Source organism: Cynoglossus semilaevis, chromosome 15 (assembly GCF_000523025.1).
Source record: "Cynoglossus semilaevis isolate Cse_v1.0 chromosome 15, Cse_v1.0, whole genome shotgun sequence".
Lineage (NCBI taxonomy): Eukaryota > Metazoa > Chordata > Actinopteri > Pleuronectiformes > Cynoglossidae > Cynoglossus > Cynoglossus semilaevis.
Genome location: NC_024321.1, coordinates 9,287,003 through 9,299,545, shown reverse-complemented (window position 1 = coordinate 9,299,545; position 12,543 = coordinate 9,287,003). Strand labels below are relative to the sequence as shown.

At 40.8% G+C, this 12,543-nt stretch overlaps 3 protein-coding genes across 5 annotated transcripts in view; all 3 read left to right on the top strand.

Annotated features, from left to right (window-relative positions):
• The window catches only part of LOC103390856 (protocadherin gamma-C5-like), a 130,303-nt gene continuing 117,760 nt past the window's right edge, over positions 1-12,543 (top strand). The window contains exon 1 of one of the 3 annotated variants that reach the window (XM_025063448.1): positions 1-1,982. In XM_025063448.1, coding sequence (XP_024919216.1) covers positions 36-1,982 — 1,947 coding nt within the window. In that variant the 5' untranslated portion in view covers positions 1-35. Of the gene's footprint in view, positions 1,983-2,404; positions 5,463-12,543 lie in introns of those variants that run through there. The other 2 variants (XM_025063419.1, XM_025063430.1) reach the window with 2 other exon arrangements.
• LOC112488204 (protocadherin beta-16-like) lies at positions 6,719-9,957 on the top strand. The gene is made up of 2 exons (XM_025063340.1): positions 6,719-7,832; positions 7,961-9,957. The coding sequence occupies exons 1-2, from the start codon at positions 7,019-7,021 to the stop codon at positions 9,955-9,957; spliced, it is 2,811 nt and encodes a 936-aa protein (XP_024919108.1). The 5' UTR covers positions 6,719-7,018.
• LOC112488159 (protocadherin gamma-A2-like) overlaps positions 9,996-12,543 on the top strand; it is a 4,161-nt gene continuing 1,613 nt past the window's right edge. Inside the window, exon 1 of the mRNA XM_025063100.1 lies at positions 9,996-12,538. Coding sequence (XP_024918868.1) covers positions 11,759-12,538 — 780 coding nt within the window. The 5' untranslated portion in view covers positions 9,996-11,758. The remainder of the gene's footprint in view (positions 12,539-12,543) is intronic.

Below are 12,543 nucleotides of genomic sequence, written 5' to 3'. Positions count from 1 at the left end.
AAATAACAGAATCGGCTTTGAAAGGAGCTAAATTTATGCTCACAGAGGCCCACGATGCAGATGTCGGAACAAACGCTGTGCAGCGCTACGATTTACAAAACAACGCGCATTTTGCTGTTAATGTGGAACTCGACAGTAGTGGAAGAAATTACCCGGAATTAGTGCTGAAAAAGGAATTGGACAGAGAAAAAGTGAAAGAACTAAAGTTAATACTGACTGCTGTAGATGGCGGTTCTCCTCCAAAATCAGGAACAGCCGTGATTCACGTCACTGTTCTGGATGCTAATGATAATGCTCCAGTGTTTAGTCAAAGGATTTATAAAGCCAAATTGCCCGAAAATGCACTTTTAGAATCAGTTGTTGTTACAGTGAGCGCCACTGACGCAGACGCGGGGCCTAATAGTGATATAACCTATAATTTTGATCATGCATCTAATGATTACGTCTCTTTATTCTCACTGGACCCTAAGACAGGCGAGATAAGAGTTAAAGGTCCGATTGATTATGAGACAGAGACTTCCATTGAGCTAAGAATTAGAGCTAAAGACGGTCCTGGTCTCACTGCCTACTGTACAGTAATTATAGATATAACTGATGTGAACGACAACCCACCAATCATCAGTTTGAGTTCTCTGACTGTAGCCATACCCGAGAACACATCACCTGGTACCGAGGTGGGCATCATTAACGTGCAGGACAGAGATGCTGGAAAAAACGGACAGGTCCGCTGTTCTATTCACCAAAACCTACCCTTTATATTAGTTCCTTCTATTGAAAACTATTATTCTCTGGTGACCACAGGACAACTGGACCGTGAACTAGTGTCTGATTACAACATTACAATCAGTGCTACTGACGAGGGCTCTCCTCCTCTGTCCTCCTCTAAAACTGTTCACTTATCTGTAGCTGACATCAACGACAACCCACCTGTGTTTGAGGAACAGTCCTACAGCGCATATGTGACTGAAAATAACAAACCTGGCTCCACTTTATGTTCAGTTACTGCTCGAGACCCTGACTGGAGACAGAACGGTACAGTGATTTATTCTCTGTTACCTGGTGAAGTGAACGGTGCCTCAGTCTCCTCCTACCTGTCAGTTAACGGAGACACAGGTGTGATCCACGCTGTGAGGTCATTTGACTATGAACAGTTTAAGAACTTTAAAGTCAACGTCATGGCCAGAGACAACGGTTCTCCTCCACTGAGCAGCAACGTGACTGTCAGTGTATTTATATCAGATGTGAATGACAACTCTCCTCAGATATTGTATCCCTCCTCAGATAGAAACTCCTTCATGACAGAGTTAGTTCCTAAAGCTGCACACGGAGGTTCTCTGGTGTCCAAAGTGATAGCAGTGGACGCAGACTCTGGACAGAACGCCTGGCTGTCCTATCAAATAGTTTCATCTACTGATCCAGGACTTTTCACTATTGGTGTCCACAGTGGAGAGATCAGGACACAGAGGGACATTTCTGAATCTGACAGCATGAAACAGAACCTTGTTGTTGCAGTGAAAGATAACGGACAGCCCCCTCTCTCTGCCACCTGCTCCATGTATTTGATTATTTCTGATAACTTGGCTGAAGTGACAGAACTGAAGGAGATTGGTCATGAAGATGGAGATTCAAAGTTAACATTTTACCTGATCATTGCACTGGTGTCTGTGTCCACCTTCTTCTTGACCTTCATCATCATCGTCCTGGGTGTGAGGTTCTGTCGCAGAAACAAACCCAGACTGTTGTTTGATGGAGCAGTCGCCATCCCCAGCGCTTATCTTCCTCCTAATTACTCAGATGTTGACGGCACAGGAACTTTACGCAGCACCTACAATTATGACGCCTACCTGACAACAGGTTCTAGAACCAGTGACTTTAAGTTTGTGACGTCTTACAATGACAACACTCTGCCTGCTGACCAGACTCTGAGGAAAAGTCCCTCTGATTTTGCAGAGGTCTTTGGAGACTGTGACCTTACACCCGAGGTAGGACTATTATATAAAACATAAACACTTGTTTCTTTTGTCCTCTACTTGTTGAGTTCATGGCAGTCTTTTTTCTGCGATGTTGTTTTAATGTCCTCTGACTATTGAAAACGTTTGCTATATCAGGCCAGACAGTCTGTCTCTGACCATGGTGCTGAAACATGCATCTTAGGTTTCGATGCTGTCAGACTCTCTTCTATTGCATTTTACTACACTTTACTAATGTCGTAGTATTTATAAGACATCAGATTTTCAAAATTGCAGTCACTGAATACATTTCTGTCCTTTTTATTATTGTGAAACATACATTTTACCTTGATATGTTTATTTACCTTTTTTTAATGGATCAGAATTTTTTTACGCATGTTTACCTTGATATGTTTATTTACCTTTTTTAATGGATCAGAATTTTGTAACTTTTTTTACGCATGTCCTTGGATGGAACCTCATCGTAAGAATATGTCCACTTCGAATTTCTCAAGTTTTATTATAACTTTACTGAAATTAATTTGACATGTTAACTTAAAAAAATAACCGAAATATATATATTTTTTTGAAATTCGTGCTTTTTATTGAAATAATTGGGATATACTGTATGTGTAGAAAAATATTTAAATATTTTTGTGTACTCGCCTCATGTCAAATACAGTTAGTGTGAAAATGCTATATGTTCTTACTTTGATGATGCAGTTTTAAAGAAAAATAAACACTACCTACATAAAATCTCTCCTTTTTACAATGACGGTAATTGTATTCAACTTTTATGTCAGTCAGACAAAGAGTTTTGCGGGTTGTTTTTTTTTTTGTGCTTATTTATAACTGCTATATCACATTTGTACTCACGGGGTCACTACAGACCAGCAATAAGGGTGAATGCTCCGTCTTCCCTGTACACCACCCATTATTGGAAAAGGGCTGTCCTGATTTTACTGCCTGTACAAAGACGACAACGTCGTCTTATTCGAACACTTTTCTTGTACCGTTTCAAAGGAATTTAGTTTTTCTTTTTCCAATATTTGGTTTTCATCGTTGTGTCGTGGGATCATGGTTCGGCTGCGTGTTCTTCAAAGCTGCGGTTTTCTCTTTGTCTCCGTTGTCCTACACCTCGCTCATGGGGATCTGAGCTATTCAGTGCAGGAGGAGCTGAATCGTGGTTCTGTTATTGGAAATGTCGCCAAGGATCTCGGGCTGGATGTGGGCCGACTGTCTGCTCGCAAAGCACGGGTTGACATGGAAGGCACCGATAAAAAATACTGTGAGATTAATTTTCAAAACGGGGATTTGTTGGTGGCTGAACGACTGGACAGAGAGGAACACTGTGGAGAAAAGCCGACGTGTGTTCTTAAATTCGAATTGATTTTAGAGAATCCATTGGAGCTACATCGGCTCTCCCTGCAGGTACAGGACGTAAACGATAATGCGCCAATTTTCCCAAAGGATAGTGTGAAACTAGAAATCAGAGAATCAGCCGATAGCCCAAAGGATAGTGTGAAACTAGAAATCCGGGAGTCAACTGGTACGGGAGCCAAGTATCGTATCAATGCAGCTCACGATGCAGACATAGGACCGAATTCTGTGAAGAGTTATTTGTTACAACAAAATCAGCATTTTCTGTTCAGTATACAGACGACAAACGCTGGGACTAAATATGGCGAGTTAGTTTTAAATAAGGAGTTGGACCGGGAGGATGAGCAGGAGATGAAATTATTGCTCACGGCTGTTGATGGTGGCTCCCCTCAAAGATCCGGGACACTAGTCATACACGTAGTCGTTCTTGATGCTAATGATAATGCCCCTGTTTTTAGTGAGGCCGTTTATACAGCGGCAGTGGCGGAAAACTCGCCCTTGAAAACCACAGTTATCAGTGTTAGTGCATCAGATGTAGACGAAGGTATCAACGGGGAGGTGACATACGAGTTTAGCCGCTTGTCTGATAAATCCAGGAAGCTGTTTTCATTAGATGAGAAAACAGGAGAAATCTCAGTGATGGGTGACATTGATTATGAAGAGGGATCGAAGTACGAGTTGATTGTAGAGGCTAAGGATGGTTATGGGCTGTCTACAGAGGCTAAGGTGATAATTGACGTCACTGACGTGAATGACAACGCCCCAGTGATATACGTAAAGTCATTGTCTAATCACATACCTGAGAACGTTTCACCCGGTACAGAGGTGGGTATTATTAATGTTCAGGACAGAGACTCTGAGAGGAACAGACAGGTCCGCTGCTATATTCAGCATGAGCTCCCATTTAAGTTAGTTCCTTCTATTAAAAATTATTATTCTTTAATAACAACTGAGCAACTGGACCGTGAACTAGTGTCTGATTACAACATTACAATCAGTGCTACTGACGAGGGCTCTCCTCCTCTGTCCTCCTCTAAAACTGTTCACTTATCTGTAGCTGACATCAACGACAACCCACCTGTGTTTGAGGAACAGTCCTACAGCGCATATGTGACTGAAAATAACAAACCTGGCTCCACTTTATGTTCAGTTACTGCTCGAGACCCTGACTGGAGACAGAACGGTACAGTGATTTATTCTCTGTTACCTGGTGAAGTGAACGGTGCCTCAGTTTCCTCTTACCTGTCAGTTAACGGAGACACAGGTGTGATCCACGCTGTGAGGTCATTTGACTATGAACAGTTTAAGAACTTTAAAGTCAACGTCATGGCCAGAGACAACGGTTCTCCTCCACTGAGCAGCAACGTGACTGTCAGTGTATTTATATCAGATGTGAATGACAACTCTCCTCAGATATTGTATCCCTCCTCAGATAGAAACTCCTTCATGACAGAGTTAGTTCCTAAAGCTGCACACGGAGGTTCTCTGGTGTCCAAAGTGATAGCAGTGGACGCAGACTCTGGACAGAACGCCTGGCTGTCCTATCAAATAGTTTCATCTACTGATCCAGGACTTTTCACTATTGGTGTCCACAGTGGAGAGATCAGGACACAGAGGGACATTTCTGAATCTGACAGCATGAAACAGAACCTTGTTGTTGCAGTGAAAGATAACGGACAGCCCCCTCTCTCTGCCACCTGCTCCATGTATTTGATTATTTCTGATAACTTGGCTGAAGTGACGGAACTTAAAGACATTTCTAATGACGGAACTAATTCGAAACTGACTTTTTACCTGATCATTGCACTGGTGTCTGTGTCCACCTTCTTCTTGACCTTCATCATCATCGTCCTGGGTGTGAGGTTCTGTCGCAGAAACAAACCCAGACTGTTGTTTGATGGAGCAGTCGCCATCCCCAGCGCTTATCTTCCTCCTAATTACTCAGATGTTGACGGCACAGGAACTTTACGCAGCACCTACAATTATGACGCCTACCTGACAACAGGTTCTAGAACCAGTGACTTTAAGTTTGTGACGTCATACAATGACAACACACTGCCTGCTGACCAGACTCTGAGGAAAAGTCCCTCTGACTTTGCTGAGGTCTTTGGGAACTGTGATGATTCCCCTGAGGTAGGAAGAGACGTCTTCTTTGTAGGAAATTCTATTTGATGTATATGAATGTATCCTCAATTTTATATTTATATATAGGTAAGTATTTATATAAGTCACCTATGTCCACACCTTTATCATATCTTTATCAACACCGTAAAGTGCAATGCTGGAGGCTTCAAAGCGTTATTAGTGGTATTGTTAATAGTTATTTAAGTGAACTGGGGAATCCCTGGACTGTTTTCACTCCCAAACTGAAAGTGTGTTCAATCTGACATCTGTTGTTTTGTGCTTTTAATCTGTGTGTTCTTTTCCTGGCATGTTTTGTGTAATGAAACTAGGTAGATATCTGGGTAATGTATATTATCAATTAGTGTTCCCTTTTTATTAAGACAAAAGTTGAACTCACTGGAGATCTCGTAGTATTCGTAATGTTGATACTCGTGCCTGTTGTCTCTAGGCTGTGATGTTAATTGTCTTACCATTTGCTGTGAGGAGGCATGAATTGGTTTAATTAAAAAGGCAGAAAATCAGAACGGCAGATGCACTGACAGTCTGTGACCTGTATCATCGTGGTGTTTTTATTATTTTATTATTTTTGTCAGTAGTGTAGAGAATAATAATTGTGACGTGAGACAAAACAGTGGTGGTCTTTTACTTCCCTTTATCACAAACCGGTGGACTCTAGACTCTGTCCATGGTGCTAAACGTTTTAATCAAGCGTGTACTATATTCCTTTGTTCTAACGCTGTCCCTGGTGCTGAGCTTCTCTCCTCCGATCTAACACATTCACAAAAATGCGCCAAACATACACGGTAAAATAGCTCGACAATATTTAACCGTAACCAAATTATGCCTTGTCTAAAGTGCCTTCCCTTGTATCTGTTATGATTAAACAATAGATTGATACATTTTTTAAAATGTTAATTTTCTCTATAATTGTTTTTTGCACATGGACTAATTGCAGCAGTCATAGAAATATCAGGTTTGCCGTTTGTTGTGCGCCTCATGTTGATAATTGTGAGTGACGGCCATTACAATGGAATGGTTGTTAAATTGTTTAATAGAAAGCAGTTATTGTAAGCGTTATCACAGGGTCGTACATAATTATACGTGTAGTAAGCGTTTACGTTGTTTGACGTTACACATTAATTTGACCTGCTGAAATATAGTAATAATCGTTCCACATTAATTTGACCTGCTGAAATATAGTAATAATAATAATAATAATAATAATAATAATAACTATTATTGTTGTTGTTGTTGTTGTTAAATTTTAGTCAACATTAATACTATTTGTATAGTATTTCTTTTTATTATTATTAATCTTAAGAGCTGAGATACTGTCATACCTTAAAAAATACTCTTGGTGTCAGTGTACACCCAAAAATTCAAGGCAGGTCACTCTCCACCCTTTAACATATCCGAAGTCTCACTTGGCTTTTGTACTGCAGTTCACATAGTACACAGTGATATGATCGCTGTATTTAAGGATTCTGACTGCTTAAGGATTTCATCGTTTCTTTAATTGTGACACGTAACAGTTTTTTTTTCTCGCTCTCTCTCTCTCGGCAAGAATGGAATACAGCAGATTGTTTTTATACGTCTGTGGCCTTGCTTTGTTGTTACTCGCCTGTCATTCCGTTTGTGGAGAAATTACCTATTCTGTTCCAGAGGAAACCAAACCTGGACATGTAATCGGAAACATCGCCAAGGACCTGGTGATTGGTTTGGATGCATTGAAAGCACGCAAAGCTCGAATCGACACGGATGACAGCGGTGTAAAATGTTGCGGTGTGAATCTCAATAATGGAGACCTGGTTGTACAAGAAAGGATCGACAGAGAAGGGCTTTGTGGCAAAAAACCGTTGTGTGTCCTGAAACAGGAACTCGTACTAGAAAATCCGTTGGAGCTCCACCGTATTGATATCCGCATTCAGGATATTAATGATAATTATCCGCAGTTTAAAGAGGATTCGCTGAAATTTGAAATCCGGGAGTCTGCGGTGAAGGGTGCGCGTTTTCTTGTGGGGGAAGCACACGATGCAGACATTGGTGAAAATGCTGTGCAGGGTTACACACTGCAGCACAACGACCATTTCAAACTAAATGTAAACACTAAAGGAGGGGGGCGGAAATATTGTGAGTTAGTTTTGGACAAAGAACTGGATAGGGAAGACAAAAATGAGATTACGCTGTTACTAAGTGCTTTTGACGGCGGCTCCCCACAGAGATCAGGCACTGTCGTCATACACGTCACTGTGCTGGATGCTAATGATAATGTCCCAGTGTTTGATCAAACTGTATACAAAGCCAGGATACCAGAGAACTCTGCTTTAGACACGTTAGTTACCACCGTGAGCGCCGCGGATGCAGATGAAGGTTTAAATGGTGAAATTACTTATGAATTTGATCACGTTGTAGACAAAAGAATCCTCTGGAGCTGCAACCATTCAGTCTTCACATCCAAGATGTTAATGATAATTCACCACAGTTTAATGACGAAATTGTGAATATAGAAATTCGGGAGTCAGCAGTGAGGGGAGCTCGTTTTGTGATAGAAGAAGCTCACGATGCGGATGTAGGGCGGAACTCAGTTCAACAGTACAGTCTGAAGAAGAATGATAATTTTGTTTTGGCTGTTGATGGAAACACAATAGAGCTCGTTCTTGACAAAGAGCTCGATCGTGAAAAACAAGGAGAAATGAATTTAGTCCTCCTAGCTTTAGATGGAGGCTCTCCTCAGAGATCAGGTACCGTCGTCATACACGTCACTGTGCTGGATGCTAATGATAACGCCCCAGTGTTCAGCCAGGCCGTTTATAAAGCCAGTCTGCCTGAAAACTCTCCTGTAGACACTGTAGTGGTCACTGTTAGTGCGACTGATGCAGATGAGGGAGTGAATGGAGACGTGACCTATGACTTTGGACACGTGACTGAAGAAGTAAAGAAAATATTTAGTATTGACAGAAAAAACGGGAAGATTATAGTTAATGGTGACCTTGACTTTGAGGCTGTTAACTCTTATGACTTACGTGTTAAAGCAAAGGATGGTTTAGGTTTATCATCGTACACAAGAGTGACAATAAATGTGACGGATGTCAATGACAACATCCCTGTGATCTACGTAAAGTCACTTGTCAGGGCGGTACCTGAGAACGCCTCACCTGGAGCTGAGGTGGGCATCATTAATGTGCAGGATGCGGATTCTGATAATAACCAAAAGGTCCGCTGTTCCATTCAGCAAAATGTTCCTTTTAAATTAGTTCCTTCTATTAAAAACTATTATTCTCTGGTGACCACAGGTCAACTGGACCGTGAACTAGTGTCTGATTACAACATTACAATCAGTGCTACTGACGAGGGCTCTCCTCCTCTGTCCTCCTCTAAAACTGTTCACTTATCTGTAGCTGACATCAACGACAACCCACCTGTGTTTGAGGAACAGTCCTACAGCGCATATGTGACTGAAAATAACAAACCTGGCTCCACTTTATGTTCAGTTACTGCTCGAGACCCTGACTGGAGACAGAACGGTACAGTGATTTATTCTCTGTTACCTGGTGAAGTGAACGGTGCCTCAGTCTCCTCCTACCTGTCAGTTAACGGAGACACAGGTGTGATCCACGCTGTGAGGTCATTTGACTATGAACAGTTTAAGAACTTTAAAGTCAACGTCATGGCCAGAGACAACGGTTCTCCTCCACTGAGCAGCAACGTGACTGTCAGTGTATTTATATCAGATGTGAATGACAACTCTCCTCAGATATTGTATCCCTCCTCAGATAGAAACTCCTTCATGACAGAGTTAGTTCCTAAAGCTGCACACGGAGGTTCTCTGGTGTCCAAAGTGATAGCAGTGGACGCAGACTCTGGACAGAACGCCTGGCTGTCCTATCAAATAGTTTCATCTACTGATCCAGGACTTTTCACTATTGGTGTCCACAGTGGAGAGATCAGGACACAGAGGGACATTTCTGAATCTGACAGCATGAAACAGAACCTTGTTGTTGCAGTGAAAGATAACGGACAGCCCCCTCTCTCTGCCACCTGCTCCATGTATTTGATTATTTCTGATAACTTGGCTGAAGTGACAGAACTCAAGGACATTTCTCATAATGACAATTCAAAGTTGACATCTTACCTGATTATTGCACTGGTGTCTGTGTCCACCTTCTTCTTGACCTTCATCATCATCGTCCTGGGTGTGAGGTTCTGTCGCAGAAACAAACCCAGACTGTTGTTTGATGGAGCAGTCGCCATCCCCAGCGCTTATCTTCCTCCTAATTACTCAGATGTTGACGGCACAGGAACTTTACGCAGCACCTACAATTATGACGCCTACCTGACAACAGGTTCTAGAACCAGTGACTTTAAGTTTGTGACATCATACAACGACAACACACTGCCTGCTGACCAGACTCTGAAGAAAAGTCCGAGTGACTTTGCAGAGTTTTTTGGAGACTCCGATACTTCCCCTGAGGTAGGAGCAGATGACAATCAACATATTAGCTAGATAAAACAATTCAAATCGTCTTTTTGTGTAATACCATTTATCCCGAAACATTTGAGGACTTGCCAGTTGTTTACTTTGTGGAACGTTTTTGTAGTTTACTTCACACAAAGATGTGAGTAAACAAGTAATTTCTTTCCAATTATTATTATTTTTATTCACTTCTACACATTAACTAATTTTGAGTTTCTGTCCTTGGTGCTGAACCTCACTATGCGCCCTTTGGATTGCTTTGACGCAACCCAGCCACCATTTAATCTAATGCTACAGATATCCTAAAAGTAACTAAATATTTTGTGGCCATTCTCTGTAGAATTATTATTATTATTTTATCCTCATGTGGTGCGATACATTCTACTCGCAGTAAAATCATACATTTTAGAATTTCAATTTGAATTTTCTTTCCTCTCTTACACTCTTTTATGTATTGTAAAGAAAAAAACCACAACAATTCAATCTGAATTATAAATGTGTTTCGTAGGATTTTCAGTATATTTCTGAAAATAATCTAATTAATTTGAGATCACTAGTTGTCGATGTTGCTGTTTTTGTAGTTTTATGATGTTGCACATCAGTATCTATAAATATAAATATTATTCATTGATATTTCATAATTCTAAAGATCTTAATCTATGTAGTCATAGTAGACGATATGAAGAATTGGAACTATTCTCTTATTTGGCTTTTATATTTTTTTTCTGAGAAAATAAAATATCAGCCCAGATACTCTATACCCCTTTCTGAAATTTTCTTTTATTATTTTCAGAATCGTTCTATAAAAATGTCTTCGATTTTTTTCCCACTGTCAGAAGTTTTGGGTTTTAATTCTTAACCATTCACTTTTTTAAAGAATAATGGCAGATTTGTAACGTTTTCTCTGTACTTATTTTATTTTTTTTCATTTCTTGTAGTGAGTGATATTTTCTTCTCCCATTATGCTCTGGTCAATGGATCTTTTTCTTCATAAGAACTTTACTCCTGTTTTTAATCTGTGACTGGGTGTGTGCGTGTTTGAGTGTTCTGTAAATGTATAATATCATTTTGGTGATATGTGGTTAATGAATGTTCTTTTTTGTGTTTGCAGTGTATGGTATTTGTGATACTGGTGTGTCTCATGGAACTAAGCTTATGGTGCTGCAACCTATGCAGCAGCCAAACTCCAACCACAGCTGGTATTTGAGACTGTGTCTCTGATCTGTCGTTCTCAGTGACTTTGAGATAAATGCGATTTGGGAAGTGATTTCAAGTAAATACGTTTTTCATGTATTTATTTATTTATTTTTGGCTTAACTCTGACATATTTGATTCTTTTGGACACATAGTAATATTACCTGTTTGACCTCAGTAGATATACAACGGACATTGCTCAAAATTAATTTCTTCATGCCAAGTGGCCACTGAATCGTGTCTGAACGTGTACTTAGAATTATGTCGAGGAAAGTTTTTTTCGTTGACATCTTCAGTGCGAGCCTCGCTTCTTTATATATCAAGGCATTTTAGTATGGAATACTTTAAATAGTCTGTCTGTCCCTAGAATTTCCGACACGTCCAACAAAGGTCTGCTTTTGCTATTTTCTTGCGTTCACCGTCTTTATTTTTGCCAGCAAAGATCACCATTAACAATTCGTAAAGCTTACTCTAGATGACGCTGTTTACCAACATTAGGAATTGTGAATTCACAGTCTTTGTAAAAGGGTAGTGCTTGTATTCAGACGCAGACTCGAAAGAACTCAGTGTCTTATTGTGGCGAAACTACGACGCCACTCCTTGCCTTTTCCTCCTTGTCTTTACGAAAATACGAAAAATGGATTTTAAAATGTCTTTGTTTCATCAGCAGTTTTTCATTATTGCCGTTCTGTTTTTGAGAGGGACCAATGGAGACGTCAGCTTTTCTTTTCCAGAGGAGATGAAACGAGGATCGGTTATTGGAAATATAGCCAAAGATTTGGGGCTAGAACCGGGCGCACTTTCTCACCGAAAAGCCCGCATTGACACCGATGGGATTGATAAACGTTACTGTGACATAAACCTGAACAGCGGGGATCTGATTGTTGCTGACAGGATTGACAGAGAGGGGCTTTGTGGCGACAAGGCTTCGTGCGTTCTAAAATATGAGCTTGTGTTGGAGAATCCACTGGAGCTACAACGGATCAATCTTCATATTCAAGACATTAATGATCATTCACCACTGTTTAACGAAGATATTATCAATATTGAAATTCGGGAGTCAGCAGACAGAGGAGCTCGTTTTGTGATAGAAGAAGCTCACGATGCGGATGTAGGGCGGAACTCAGTTCAACAGTACAGTCTGAAGAAGAATGATAATTTTGTTTTGGCTGTTGATGGAAACACAATAGAGCTCGTTCTTGACAAAGAGCTCGATCGTGAAAAACAAGGAGAAATTAATTTAGACCTAACAGCCTTAGATGGAGGCTCTCCTCAGAGATCAGGTACCGTCGTCATACACGTCACTGTGCTGGATGCTAATGATAACGCCCCAGTGTTCAGCCAGGCCGTTTATAAAGCCAGTCTGCCTGAAAACTCTCCTGTAGACACTGTAGTGGTCACTGTTAGTGCGACTGATGCAGA